Raw genomic sequence first — 12487 nt, 5'->3', positions numbered from 1 at the left:
TCAGCTCCAGCCGCACCACTGCGGATCAGGCTGCCAGGCTGAGGGCAGAAAGATTCCCAAGCCGTTTGTTTGACAAAGGAATTTCTTGAGTGATTTGAAGTGCAACCGGTCCAGTTATTGGACACGTTCCTTCTGCCGCAGTCCCTGCCCATGTCCATTGTCCAACCAACCTGGGACTTCGCACCCTTCAGCTGCAGCTCTGAAAACACGAGGGTCATCTCAAGGATGCCTCACGCAAGTGGCTACACACACAAAATACACTGTGAAAGCTGATTTTCAATTTGGTCTACTAAGTATAGAATAAAAATATTAAATCAATTGATAAACTACCCCACAAGTGTAACCACTGAAGAAAAAAAAATCCATCTCTCTTGTATCAATGAATTATTTATATTCATGCCTCTATACACTTATGTATGTGAAAAATGCGTATTCTACGATTGGCTTTGGCAAATGTTAAAGTGAGTACTATATGTGTTGTGTTAGAAAGTAATGCTGTATTGATTCTCTTAAGTAGTGTGTTAAATATAGTTTTAGGTTATAAAAAATGTTAAAATAGAAACGATGCTATGTAGAATACTTTTTTAAAAGAAAACACTTGCAGTGAGACAGCAGCCACAGGACACCTAAATCTTTCAGAGAAAAAGAATTTATTGCCTTCTTATCAGAAGAAAAGAACTTCTTCCTGCCTCGAAGGCGCTGTCAGGATTCAGAGGAAGAAGTTGACACGACCAGACAGAATCCTGTGTTTGAATGGAATTTATGCATCATGTATGAAGTGTATGAATATGCAACAAACTATTGTTTTTAAGGGTTAATCCTTTGTTAACGTGTGTCCTTTTTCAGGCTCGTGCTGCCCAGAAAAAGGTACCCGGACGTCTGTAACTCTTTGGTTCTATTGTCTTATATTGTCCTAATTCAAACTGTCCAAATTATTATTGCTCTAACTGTATTACTATTTTATAACCATTTTATTACTATTAAACTTTTAAAATTTAAAAAAAACAAGTGATTGGCTTTTTTCACATGTACATAATTTCCTAAGCATAGTTTGATCTATGGTAGGTACTTCTGCATTTTTTAACTCACTAACTTCCACAAAACCATGCCAAAAAAGTAATTTGAGGGGAAACAAGTCCAGGTTAAATTAAATCAGGAATTAACAAGGAAACAATCCAAGTAAATGTAAGTAAATAGGAGATAAAAATAAAAACGTGAAACATTTCAGTGCCCTAGCAAAGAAGCTCTGCTCTTTCAGGGCCAAAGAGCTGTGCTTAACCACGCTGTGCACTGCAGTGAATGTGGAAAATGAACGCACTTGTGAAGATCTGTTAAAGGCTGCGGGCAGATTGCGGGTAACGCGAATAGAACCAGTCCTCGCCTGTCACCTTGGTCACAGCACACAATGTCCGTGCACGGCACGGCGCGCCCTGCACCGCAGCGAGGAACTGTCCTGGGGCTGTGAGGCCCCTGTGAAGCAGCTGGTGACCCGGCCCTGAGTGCGCTAGCTGACATGGGACTAAGCAGGTCTGCCATCGCCTATACGCCGGTGTTCGGGAGAGCTCGAGCCCTAGGAGCGCCAGTAGTGAGCCTACGGTGAGAAGCGCCAAGGGCAGGCCGCGGGCACCAGCGCTTTATGGCTGCCGTACACTAACGCTACAGCCGCTTGGGCATGCGGCCTTGAGCGCAGCGCGGGCACCGCCCGCCCGCCGAGAGCCGCCACAGCGGGAGCCGCCACAGCACCGCCCCAGCTCCTCCTGCTCGGCGCGCTCCGGACACCGCCCCGCCGCGGAGAGACTCCCCCGCCACGGCCGGGGGCGGAGCGGGACCGGGGCGGAGCGGGGCCAGGTCGCGTCCCGCGGCGTGTTCCTGGAGCGCGGGAAGGCCGAGGTAAGGGCGGCTTTGCGCCGGCGGGCGCGGGGCAGCTGTGGTCTGGGCCCCGCGGTCGGGCAGCCGGAGGCCGCTCCGCTCCCCGGGCCGGCCCGCAGTGCTTGGCGGGCTGAGGGGCGGCGGTCCGGGGAGAGGGTGCTGCGGTCTCGGCGGAGCCCCCGCCCCACAGGGAGCCGGCGTTGTGCGGGGCCGTGCTTAGCCCGCGTTTCGCTGTTGCCGGGAGCTGGAGGAGCCCCGGAGCGCCCTGCGGCGGAAGCGCTGCCGAGGTTCCTGGCGGAGCGGGCGGCGTCTCTGCCATCTCCCTTCCGCCGGAAGCGAGGGGGTCGCGGCCGCGGTGCGAGGTGGAGGAGCCGTGTTCGTTTGTTCACTTGTTGCTCTCTTTCCTTACTCCTGCACGCTTGTTTTCCTCAGGAGCGCTCATTTTGAAAAGAAAAATGTCGTCTTTGAACTGTGAACATGTTCCATGGTTTTCTTCTTTTGTGTCTCTTGCTGATTTGGCTTGTCAAAGGTCATCAGAGCATCCCTAATTGAAAGCTTTTAAAAGCGATAACCGGGAGCTCATTTTTAAAAAAAACAAATACAAGCTTCCATCCTCAGTCACATGTAAGAATTCTTGTGGTCATTTCGATTTTTTAGTTGTGTTCACTTTTTGGTTGTTGCTACTGTGATGGTAAGCAAAAGGGATAACTGCATGAATTGATAGCTCCATGAAGGACTAATAGGTTAAGTCGGCACATCTTTATCCTTACATCCCAGATGCAATCATTCTGGGTGCTTGGGAGCTGAGGGGAATGCCAGCCCTGTCCTCCCCAGCTGGTTTCTCCAGTTTCCAGTGTTGGAAGCAGATAACTGGATTGGATGGACAATCACTGAGGTGGCCCAGGGCATTTCATCGATTATTCTGAGAGTACTCAGGAGTGCTCCGGTGGTTTTTTTTGTATTTTGGAATTGGGGGCTTTGCAATTTACCAGGGACTGCCATCAGGCTTGACCTCATGCCTTTACTGCTACTCTGGAGTAGATCAATCAGAGCAAGAACAATTACACTTTCTCCACTCCTGTTCAGTTTTTCTCACCCCTGAAGGCATTGTCCAGGTAGCACAAAAGACCCCTTCTGAACTTTTGGGGGCATGTAGGGGATTGCCTTCCTTCCCTGAAAGCATAAACTGTTAAAGAGTCTGCAAATTTTTATCATACCTTCCAAATACAGGGAAACACAAAGGCATGGACTGAAGATTAAAAAATCAGATTTATAAAATTCCTAAATAATTCAGGAATTATTGTTGTTGTTTCATGTTGTGATTTTTTGCCATTTCCCCCCCCCTCCCATGTCATGGGGGGGCAATGCAGCTGTGCAACATTGAAAATGGAGTGGTCCTTCAACCTGTGATTCTGGGGATAGTTTGTTGCTTGGTTGGACTTGTGGTTTTTTTACATCTGTAATACCTCCAGCTGCTTTTGTTCAGCTTTAGAGGGGTCTTTTGTCACTGCTGTTGCCATACTGTCCGGTCCAGCTTTTTTTATTTAATAAAAAAAACCCAAGTCCACACCTGCGTTGTGGAAGATGTGTGAAGGATTGGTGCCGTGAGGTTGATAGATGCCAGTATCACTGACATGCAGTGTTTCTCTTCTGCATTCCCAGAAGCTTCTGGTAACAATGTCCACAGCAGACAGTACAGTATTTGAAGTAATGTCTTGCTCTTTCTTCCTAGGGTGACAAAACACAGGATCAACCACCTCAGGATGTCTGTAATTCAGCCAGGCACGGCAACACTTCGGAAAGCAAAGAAAACCACTGTAAAAACGTGTTTAGATAACCCCTTTGTTTTCCAATGGAAAACCATCGATGGAGAAGATATGCATTTTATACTAGAGACCTTAGAAGAAAGGATTAAACATATTGGACTTAAAAAGATTGAGAGTCCAAGAAAGAAAAAACGTTCCCTCACAAAAAGACAAACGGAAAGAAAGTGTGATGCCGGCACCAATGATTTCCCTAAAGAGGAAGCAGAAAGCCACCCACAGAAATCAGGATGGACTGACATAAGTATCAGAAGACAGCTTGCTATTGGAGTTAACGAAGTTACAAAAGCATTGGAAAAAAACGAACTTCTCCTCTTGCTGGTGTGCAAGTCTGCCAAGCCCGCGATGCTCACGTCGCACCTGGTGGAGCTGAGCGCCAGCCGCGCCACGCCGGCGGGGCAGGTGCCGCGCCTCAGCGAGACCCTCGCGCCCCTCCTGGGCCTGACCTCCATCCTGGCGCTCGGCTTCAGAAAGCACTCGGACACGTTCACCGAGGCTGTAGCAGCCATAATCCCGAAGATACCGGCCTTGGAAGTGCCGTGGTTTCAGTACAGAACTGAAGAATCCGTGGCTTATGCAGACACAGATTCCTCAGGAAGCCTGGAACCCGAAGAGCTTGCAGAGGTGCTGGGGGATAAGCTCACAAGTCAGAAGCGGAAGCATACGGAAAGCAGTCAGCCTGATCTTTCACATGTAATTTTGCAGCCTTTGAAAATCAAGAAACTTGTCCCAAATCCCAATAAGATAAAGAAACCACCTCGCAAAAAGAAAAAGGCTTTTTCAGCATAACTGAGTTTGGTTCTTTCTATTCAACAGATTTTTAAATGCAGGATGGAGTACAGTTCTAACAGTTCTTTTAGGCTTTACAGTGTAAAGGTCTTGAATACAGGGTGAACTTCATGTTGCATTTGGCTGAGGTACTTTCTGCTTTAATAAAAAATATTGTTCAGACTTGGGTGTTAGTCTTTACTGGGGGTAAGTATTTTCATTTGCAGCTGGAGATCAGAGTTAAAGCCGGTAATGAAAATGCCAAAGCAATTTTAAGACATCATTTATACTTCTTTGGAATGAATACAAAGCATTAAATGAACTTTGTCTTTTTACACAGATGAACATGCTTTAAGCAAAAGAGATTTAAGTATAATTACTCAAACAAATAAATACCAAAAGTGAAAGTTTATTTAAACAAAAGTCCATGCCAGTATAAGTCTTTTAAAGCTGGGTTCAAGTAAATAGCACAGGCAGACTTCCCTTTTGAACTCTTATTATAGTTTGTTTTGCTGAACAACTTGTTTTTGGTCACAAATGTATGCAGACTTGGGTTCCACCTGATTCCTGGTGCATGGTATGCTGAAGGAAAAGCTATTTCCAAATACAAATCCAAATTACTACTGCTGCAGTATTAAAAAAAAATACTTCCATATGCAAACTATTAACACATATCCTCTGAGAAAATGTAAACCTAAACTCCATTAGATCTCTAAATGAAATCTAACATTATTTCCCAGGAAACTGACATAAGCCATATACTGTTTTATATAACGTAGATGAGAACTGTAACTGCTACAAGACTGTAAATGTAATTTCTGAGTTTCCTTTAATTTTACAGGGGACTATGAACAATTTTCTAATGAGGGTGTTGGGTGGTAGGAAGGAAGGGAAATAGCACTGCAATTCAGGCAATCAACAGCCTAGGAATTTACTTGTAGAAGAAAGCATAAAATACCTTAACTGAGTAACTTTTGTTGTTCCTTAAAAGGTACAATTTACATTATTTTTCAGAGATTTGTTAATCCAGACTTCCACTGCCATCCAATAGCTCATCTGTATTTTGAATTTATTTAGACATTGCTTTAGTTCATGATACCAACTATGAAGGCAGGCACTAGCAATGATCAGTGATTGTGTAGTCATGATGCTCCTTGAAGTTTAAACACAGCATTTAAATGCTACAATTTTTGTCTGTGTCTGAGGGTTCAAGAAGAGGTGAGATTTCTTTGCCTTGCTTCACAGTCCTTGATACAAGTCCTTTTTTCTGGATTTCTGAGTGCATAAAACTTGAAGGCATGCTAGCACTAGTGTGTTTCATTCCCAGGCTGGCTAACCATAACATAAGAGTTGTAGCATTTAGACAGAGCATAAGGATTAGCTTTGGTAAAGAACATAAGCACAGCAATCATCTTTCAAGCACTTCACTGCCTGCCCAGGTCAATCTCTGTCTTCAGGGATTTGGCTTCCCTCTGCAGATAGGAAGTTACTTTGGGAAAGAAATAACAGATGTTTAAAAAGCCGGGTGCAAAAGGTGGTAGAGCAAGCTTTACATTTGGCAAGCCTTTGCAAACACCTATTAGGTTCTGGGGAGTCTTACCCTCATAGCAGGACTAATGCACACAGGTTCAACCCTGGAAACAAGAGAAGGGTCTCTCCTACTGAGCTCCTGACAGTGGCCCCACATAAATCACACATATATTCACCTTTTGTTTAGTACCTGCCTAGGAAGTCTAAGTGAGTTGCCACAATTTTCACATCTGGAGTCTTATTATGTGGGTGCAGGCTGGGACACCTTCAAGATTCAAGTCCTCTTGATGCTGTGATACTTCAGCTAAACACTACAAGTGAAGAGCACTCAGCAGGACAGAAGAGGCCATGCTTAACACACACAGGTCCATGAAGAGAACTCTTCAAGAGCTGCCCAAACACTCAGGCTTAGATGCCTGTTTCCCTCATGATCTGGCTGATAAATTTTCTCTCTCAGCTACAGTGCTGCACAGCTTCTACAGGAGCACGTCTCTGCCCTCCAGCCCCCTAGTGAACATGCAGAGGGAGCCAGACAGAAGTTTATCCCTGAATTCAGAAGCAAATGGCACTATTTTACTAGAAGAGAGCACAAGACTGGCCATGCTCCTTCCTTCATGTGCCCTAATCTGAAGATTCAGGCAGAAGCCAGGCTGCAGGAAACCCACGTTCATGTATGTCTTCTACCTGGACATACTTGGTGCTGTCATGGCCTCAGTTATACAAAGGACAATACTTGGGAGGATCTGCCTTCTGATTTCAGAGGAGAAAAGAAATCATCTGCCTAACATTTCTTCCACCACAATTTTTTGAGGGGAAGAAAGGCAGAGAACATAACATATCCTTCACCTGGGCTGTGATCACCTGGGCTGTCTCAGCAAGGAAGTATCTTTGCTATGAGGACAGAGCTATGCCCTGCTGTCCCAGCTCACCTCAGGCAGCCCTGAGTGAGGACTGCTGAGGCTCTGCCTTTAAGAGCTGAAGAGGAACACACTGAGCTCCTTGGTGAACCTCATCCCAGAGTGATCCAGGAAAATGTGTGCCAAGGAGGCACCACCTTGTCTTCTAGGAGATAAAAACTTAAATCTTTGATGGAGTCAAGATTAAATCCTTCTTGTTACTTCAGGTATCGCTACCATCAATGACATTTTCAGGCACTTAATTCTGCTCAGGCCTCACACAGAGTCCAAGCTGTCTCTGCACCACCTGCTTTGACTGCTACTAGGAGGGAGGTATCAAGAGTGGCCAGAGATGTAAGCCCAACTGCACTGTGAGATTTCCTGTGAAGTCCTTTTAAATTCATGAGGTCCTGAGCTGGTGCACGGCCAGGGGTCAAACAAACCACGTTCAGTCCCTTCCTTTGTTTGAAGGAGGTCGAATGCTTTAATCAGCTATAATGCATAAGGGAAAGTATTTATCACTGTTTCTAGGGCAGAATCCTCTCACCACAATTCAACAAGAAAAAGAAACCAAACCACAAACCATTCACACAGTGGAAAAGGAGCGGGAAGAAAGAAAAACCCCACTGCTACAAGGTAGTGGGTAGGGCTAACAGTTATGAAGAACAGACAAATTTATCTTCATGTACAGAATTAAACTTTCAGCAAAATCTGCTGTCAGAATTACAGGCATGTTTAAAAGGAAAGTCAGACATTTGCATTTCATGAGATATTCAAGTCACATTCAAAAGATGCTCACAGCACAGAGGCTTCACTATACCACAATTTGGCACTTTCAGCTAGAACAGTTTTTTAACACAGATTTTCTCAGTGCTCACGCTTCTGCAGCATCCATGAGCTGAAAGAACTGCTATCCTCTCTAGCTATGACGCTATGCTGGAATGCATATAAAGTGCTTCAGAAGCCACTCCCATTGCCGAGCATTCATGAGGGAATTAAAACAGCTCCACCCAACAACAAAGATCAGTCCTTCTACATTTCAGGAAGTGCAGCACAGAGACTTCCAAGGACTGAGGGCAGAGCATTTCTCTTCTGCTTACCAGCCACATATATAGCAAAACTTCTTGTTCCAAAGTCAGGATAAAAACACTACCAGGAACAATTTATGAATACATATTTACACAAAGTACTTTTCATTAGAATTACAGACTTCATAGGAAATCAGAGTAGACAAAGGAATATGTGCAATTTCGCAGAAGCGTTGAAAACATTCAAATTATAAATATCCTGATAGCACTACTAAAATTCTTAGTTTTACACACAGGCTGATGTTATTCTACTGAGGAAAAACTAAGGTATTGTGCCACAACTGTAAATTAAGTACAGTAATGTATTATCATTCTGGCAACATAGATAACACCTGCACTGAACAGTGCGATACTGTTAAATCAATCCACTGATCTATTGAAGATCAAAGTACAAATCTGTATTTTTTATTGATTTGGCAGCGTTGCTTATGGAGAAACAAATGCACTAGTTAAACCAGTACACTGTCATACTGCTCCAGTTACAAAACATCCAGGACTTTCATAGAGCTACAAAGTATCATACTTCATGATTTTCCCCCCAAAGGATGATATCCATGTTAAGTAAATAAGCAAAGATACTCCAGTTTGTATCCTTCATTCTGTTACACTGACATACATACATCACCACTTAATAAATAGAAATGCAGCAGTTCATCCACATAATAGCAAATATTTTTGTACCCTAATCCACCACTGAAGTTCAGTTTATACAAAACAGTCTTTTCTACAGAGTGGAAAAAAATACCTTCTTCTCATCCAGGTGCAAGCTAAGCTTTGAAACTTAAATGAATGTGCTTTTTATTCTTTTCATGGACAATAGAAGAGTTTCATGAACCGTCTGATCTATCTGAAAATGCATAAATTTGGTCACATGTGGATGTCTTCATTGATCAGATTTAATGGACTATTTCAGTATCACTGACGTTGTGCTTTTACTCCTCTTGAACAAGACCATTTCAAGAGTTATGGAGATCAAATTAACTCAAAGGATGACCTCAAGAGTTCTAGAAACATAAACGTTCTCATTGTAATACAAGACCAACCTAAAGGAAGAAGAAAAATACAGTATTTTAGTTCAAGTATGGCAGTAAACCTAAACATCAGCAGTCTTCTGCATCTCAATTATGGATCACAAACAGGGCCAATTACAGTATTTTTAAAACTTCTGCCCATTGTTGGCCAGTGTAAATTAATGTACCATTTCATCTAATGGAATTCAGGAACTCATTTTTCTCCCTTACCTTTTCAGATTCCATGCCTGGACATCTCCAGTTGTACAAGTAATACTGCAAATTTCCATCTCCAATCCCAAACTTGAGCTTTTCCAGGAATGTTTTGTTTTCCATTAAGTCTAGTGCATTGAACACATCAAATCCTTTCTGGCAACAGCAAAACATTTTTAAAATTTTACTTTTGAAATTTTCAAATTACACACAAATGACACTTTACAGAGTGGCATACGGTATCCAAGATACTTAGGCGAATTAAAAGGAAAAAATACAATGGAATAAATCTTGCCTTTTAATTAGGTACACACACAAAGACATTTCTCAATAAAAACTAAAGTATAATGCACATCTGTGCTTGAAGATTAGCTCCAAAAGGGTATAAATTTTAAAGCCATTTTCAGGGCCTAATGTCTAAAGAGTCCCTAAAACATTTTCCATTATTTTACCCTTAGAGACATGCATTTTTTACAGTCACATACAGTGTTTTGACACATATGGCCTATTCCAGTTGCAGCTGCATAAATACAGTTACTGTGTTTTTCAGCAATTGATCATTCTGTTAATGATAAACATACCTTTGTGATTTAGTCCTTTTCTGAAATGCCATTCTCTTTAGAACTCAAATCTTTCATGTGTTTCTCCCTCCCTTACTTGTGCACCCTCTACCAACTCCTCTTTTCATAAACTTCCCAAATTCACCACAAAAAGACATTTTTTGTCTCAGAAGAGGCATGCAGCCAAATCAGTCTCAAGAGCTTTTCCTCCATCAACACATACTCAAATCCTTTCTCCTCACTGGGAACTCTTAGCAAGCAACTTGAAGCCCAGGGCTGGTATGCCATTGCAGCAATAATCATCACATATGGAGAGCTGAATTTGCTCAGGAGTGAGGATATAAAATCCATTTATTTGCAATTTACTACAAGGGACTCTGACCTAAGCTCCTGGAGTCCTAACAGCACAAAGGTACAGCACCAGCAGGACATGATACACTTTCAAGACAAAAGGTACAAAACAAAAATGCTCAATTACTTAAGCACAATCAGATGGGGTAGGGAACATTCTTTACTCAGTAAAAAAAAAAAAAAAAAAAAAAAAAAATTTTTTTTTCTTTTAAATGAGCATCCCATATTAGAAAAAAGAGGGTTTGAAGAAAAAGAGCAGTTAAGCTCTTCCTCAGGACTATTTAAAAGAAAGTTACAAAGCACAGACAGTGAGTTTAGTAAAGCATCCTGCTACTTTACACAAAGATCATTGTGTGCAGATGACACCATGCTAAGTTAAATGTGCTGTGAAAAACAGAAATAAGACAAATGAGGTGACAGTATTTGACATTTGGCATTGAAAGTAAGTAAGTAACAGTAACAGCAAGAAGGCTGCCTGTCTCAGAAGGCAGGAAGGGATGTGGGCGACAATAGAGACACACTCTAGATACAAGCACATTAAGGTGTGCAATTAAACACTCCAACAAAACTCTACAGATGTAGTTTTAATTCAGTATCTAAATATCAGCAGATTAGTTTCAGGTTAGGATCTTCTGAGGGGATGAAAAGGTTTCTGTTTCAAGGTACTTTCCCCACAGCTCTGACAGATCACTTAATCTGACTCAGAAGAGAATTTCTTGTCTATGTTCTAGATCTAGAAACTCTGTGTCAGTTTCCACAATAAAATATGCAGTGTTTTAGAGGGGTTATCCTGAAGCAAAATCTCACTCACTCTCCATGCAGAATGCATAGAACCTAAGTTAATAACTCCAAATTTCGTGTTTTACTTTGAAGGTCAGGTGTTTTGTCAGGTCAGTTTGGTAACTGCCAAACTAATTCTAAAAAAATTTTATATAGTGTGATATGAAGAAAAAAATAAACATTACCTGGCATGCAAACCCTTAAAGCAATTTGCTGAACTGAATTTGTATCTCCAAAACCCATTCTTTGGAGTTAAAGTACAGAAAGGAGACTGTGGTGGAGACTGTCCCCAGACAAGGGCCAAACACCCACACAGCCTTTGCTTTACTGCTCTCCCACAGGATGGGGAGAAAATAGAAGGAAGGTAAGATGTCTTGTGAATTGAAATAATGACAGTTTAACAGAGAAGGCAAAAGCTGAAGGCACAAGGGAGGCAAAAAGCAGAATACATTCACTACTTCCCACTGCCAGACAGATGTCAAAGCACTTCCTGGGAAGCAAGATCTCAGCATGCATAATGATTGTTAGGGAACATAAATGCTAATGCTGGAAGCATCCTCCCTTCCTCCTCCTTTCCTTCAGCCTTGATTGTGGAGCAGAGTGGAACATCTCTTTGGTCAGCTGGGGTCACCTGTCCTGTGATAGGTGTGTCCATGTCCCCTCCCAACTTCTTGTCCACCCTCAGCCTTCTCACTGCAGGGGACAGAGAAAGCCTTGAGGCTGTGCAAGCACTGCTCAGCAACAACCAAAACACTGGTGTGTGATCAGCCCTGCTTCAGTGACAAAGTGCAGCACCATATGGCTGCAAGGAACAAAGTTAACTCCATCCCAGCCAGACTCACTGTGTTTGTCAACAAATGCTGTGAACAGGATGCATTATCATCTCTGTTGCCTTAGCTCTCCTCGTGGAAAACTCAACTGCCAGATCTACAACTATAATTAGGCATCTAATGATGCATTACAGGCACAGCAGGTACTTAAGAAATCCACAGGTGTCTAAATCCCAGTATTGCAAGGGATTTAGGATGATCTGCTCAAAAGGAAAGAGCTGCATGTGTCATTGAGAGAGAAATGTATGCAGGGGAAGGTGCAAAGCCTTGGGGTCAGACCATGGAACTGCACCCTCACCTGTCCCATCATGGCCTAGAGAACGGCCAGACACACAGCCCAGAGAACAGCCAGACACACAGCCTAGAGAACAGCCAGACACACAGCCCAGAGAATGGCCAGACACACAGCCTAGAGAACAGCCAGACACAGAGCCCAGAGAACGGCCAGACACACAGCCCAGAGAATGGCCAGACACACAGCCCAGAGAATGGCCAGACACACAGCCTAGAGAATGGCCAGACACACAGCCCAGAGAACAGCCAGACACACAGCACAGGAATGGCCAGACACACAGCCCAGAGAACAGCCAGACACACAGCACAGGAATGGCCAGACACACAGCCCAGAGAACAGCCAGACACACAGCCTAGAGAATGGCCAGACACAGAGCCCAGAGAACAGCCAGACACACAGCCTAGAGAATGGCCAGACACACAGCCTAGAGAACAGCCAGACACACAGCCCAGAGAATGGCCAGACACACAGCCC

The 12487-nt window shown here is 43.4% G+C and overlaps 2 protein-coding genes across 2 annotated transcripts in view; one reads left to right on the top strand and one right to left on the bottom strand.

Moving 5' to 3' along the window:
* The first annotated feature begins 1672 nt into the window (after positions 1 to 1672).
* Positions 1673 to 4643, top strand: RPP38 (ribonuclease P/MRP subunit p38). Its single transcript, XM_063150678.1, is given in 4 exon segments — positions 1673 to 1747; positions 1750 to 1829; positions 1831 to 1890; positions 3602 to 4643. Coding segments are annotated over 4 exon segments (1095 nt in total). The 3' UTR covers positions 4482 to 4643.
* A 206-nt stretch (positions 4644 to 4849) lies between these two features.
* The window catches only part of NMT2 (N-myristoyltransferase 2), a 35341-nt gene continuing 27703 nt past the window's right edge, over positions 4850 to 12487 (bottom strand). The window contains exons 11-12 of the mRNA XM_063150665.1: positions 9216 to 9353; positions 4850 to 9017 (exon numbers count right to left, since the gene is read on the bottom strand). Of these exons, the coding sequence (XP_063006735.1) occupies positions 8997 to 9017; positions 9216 to 9353 (159 nt within the window). The 3' untranslated portion in view covers positions 4850 to 8996. The remainder of the gene's footprint in view (positions 9018 to 9215; positions 9354 to 12487) is intronic.

This window comes from Melospiza melodia, chromosome 1 (genome assembly GCF_035770615.1).
Source record: "Melospiza melodia melodia isolate bMelMel2 chromosome 1, bMelMel2.pri, whole genome shotgun sequence".
NCBI lineage: Eukaryota > Metazoa > Chordata > Aves > Passeriformes > Passerellidae > Melospiza > Melospiza melodia.
This window is presented reverse-complemented; position numbering and strand designations above follow the sequence as displayed.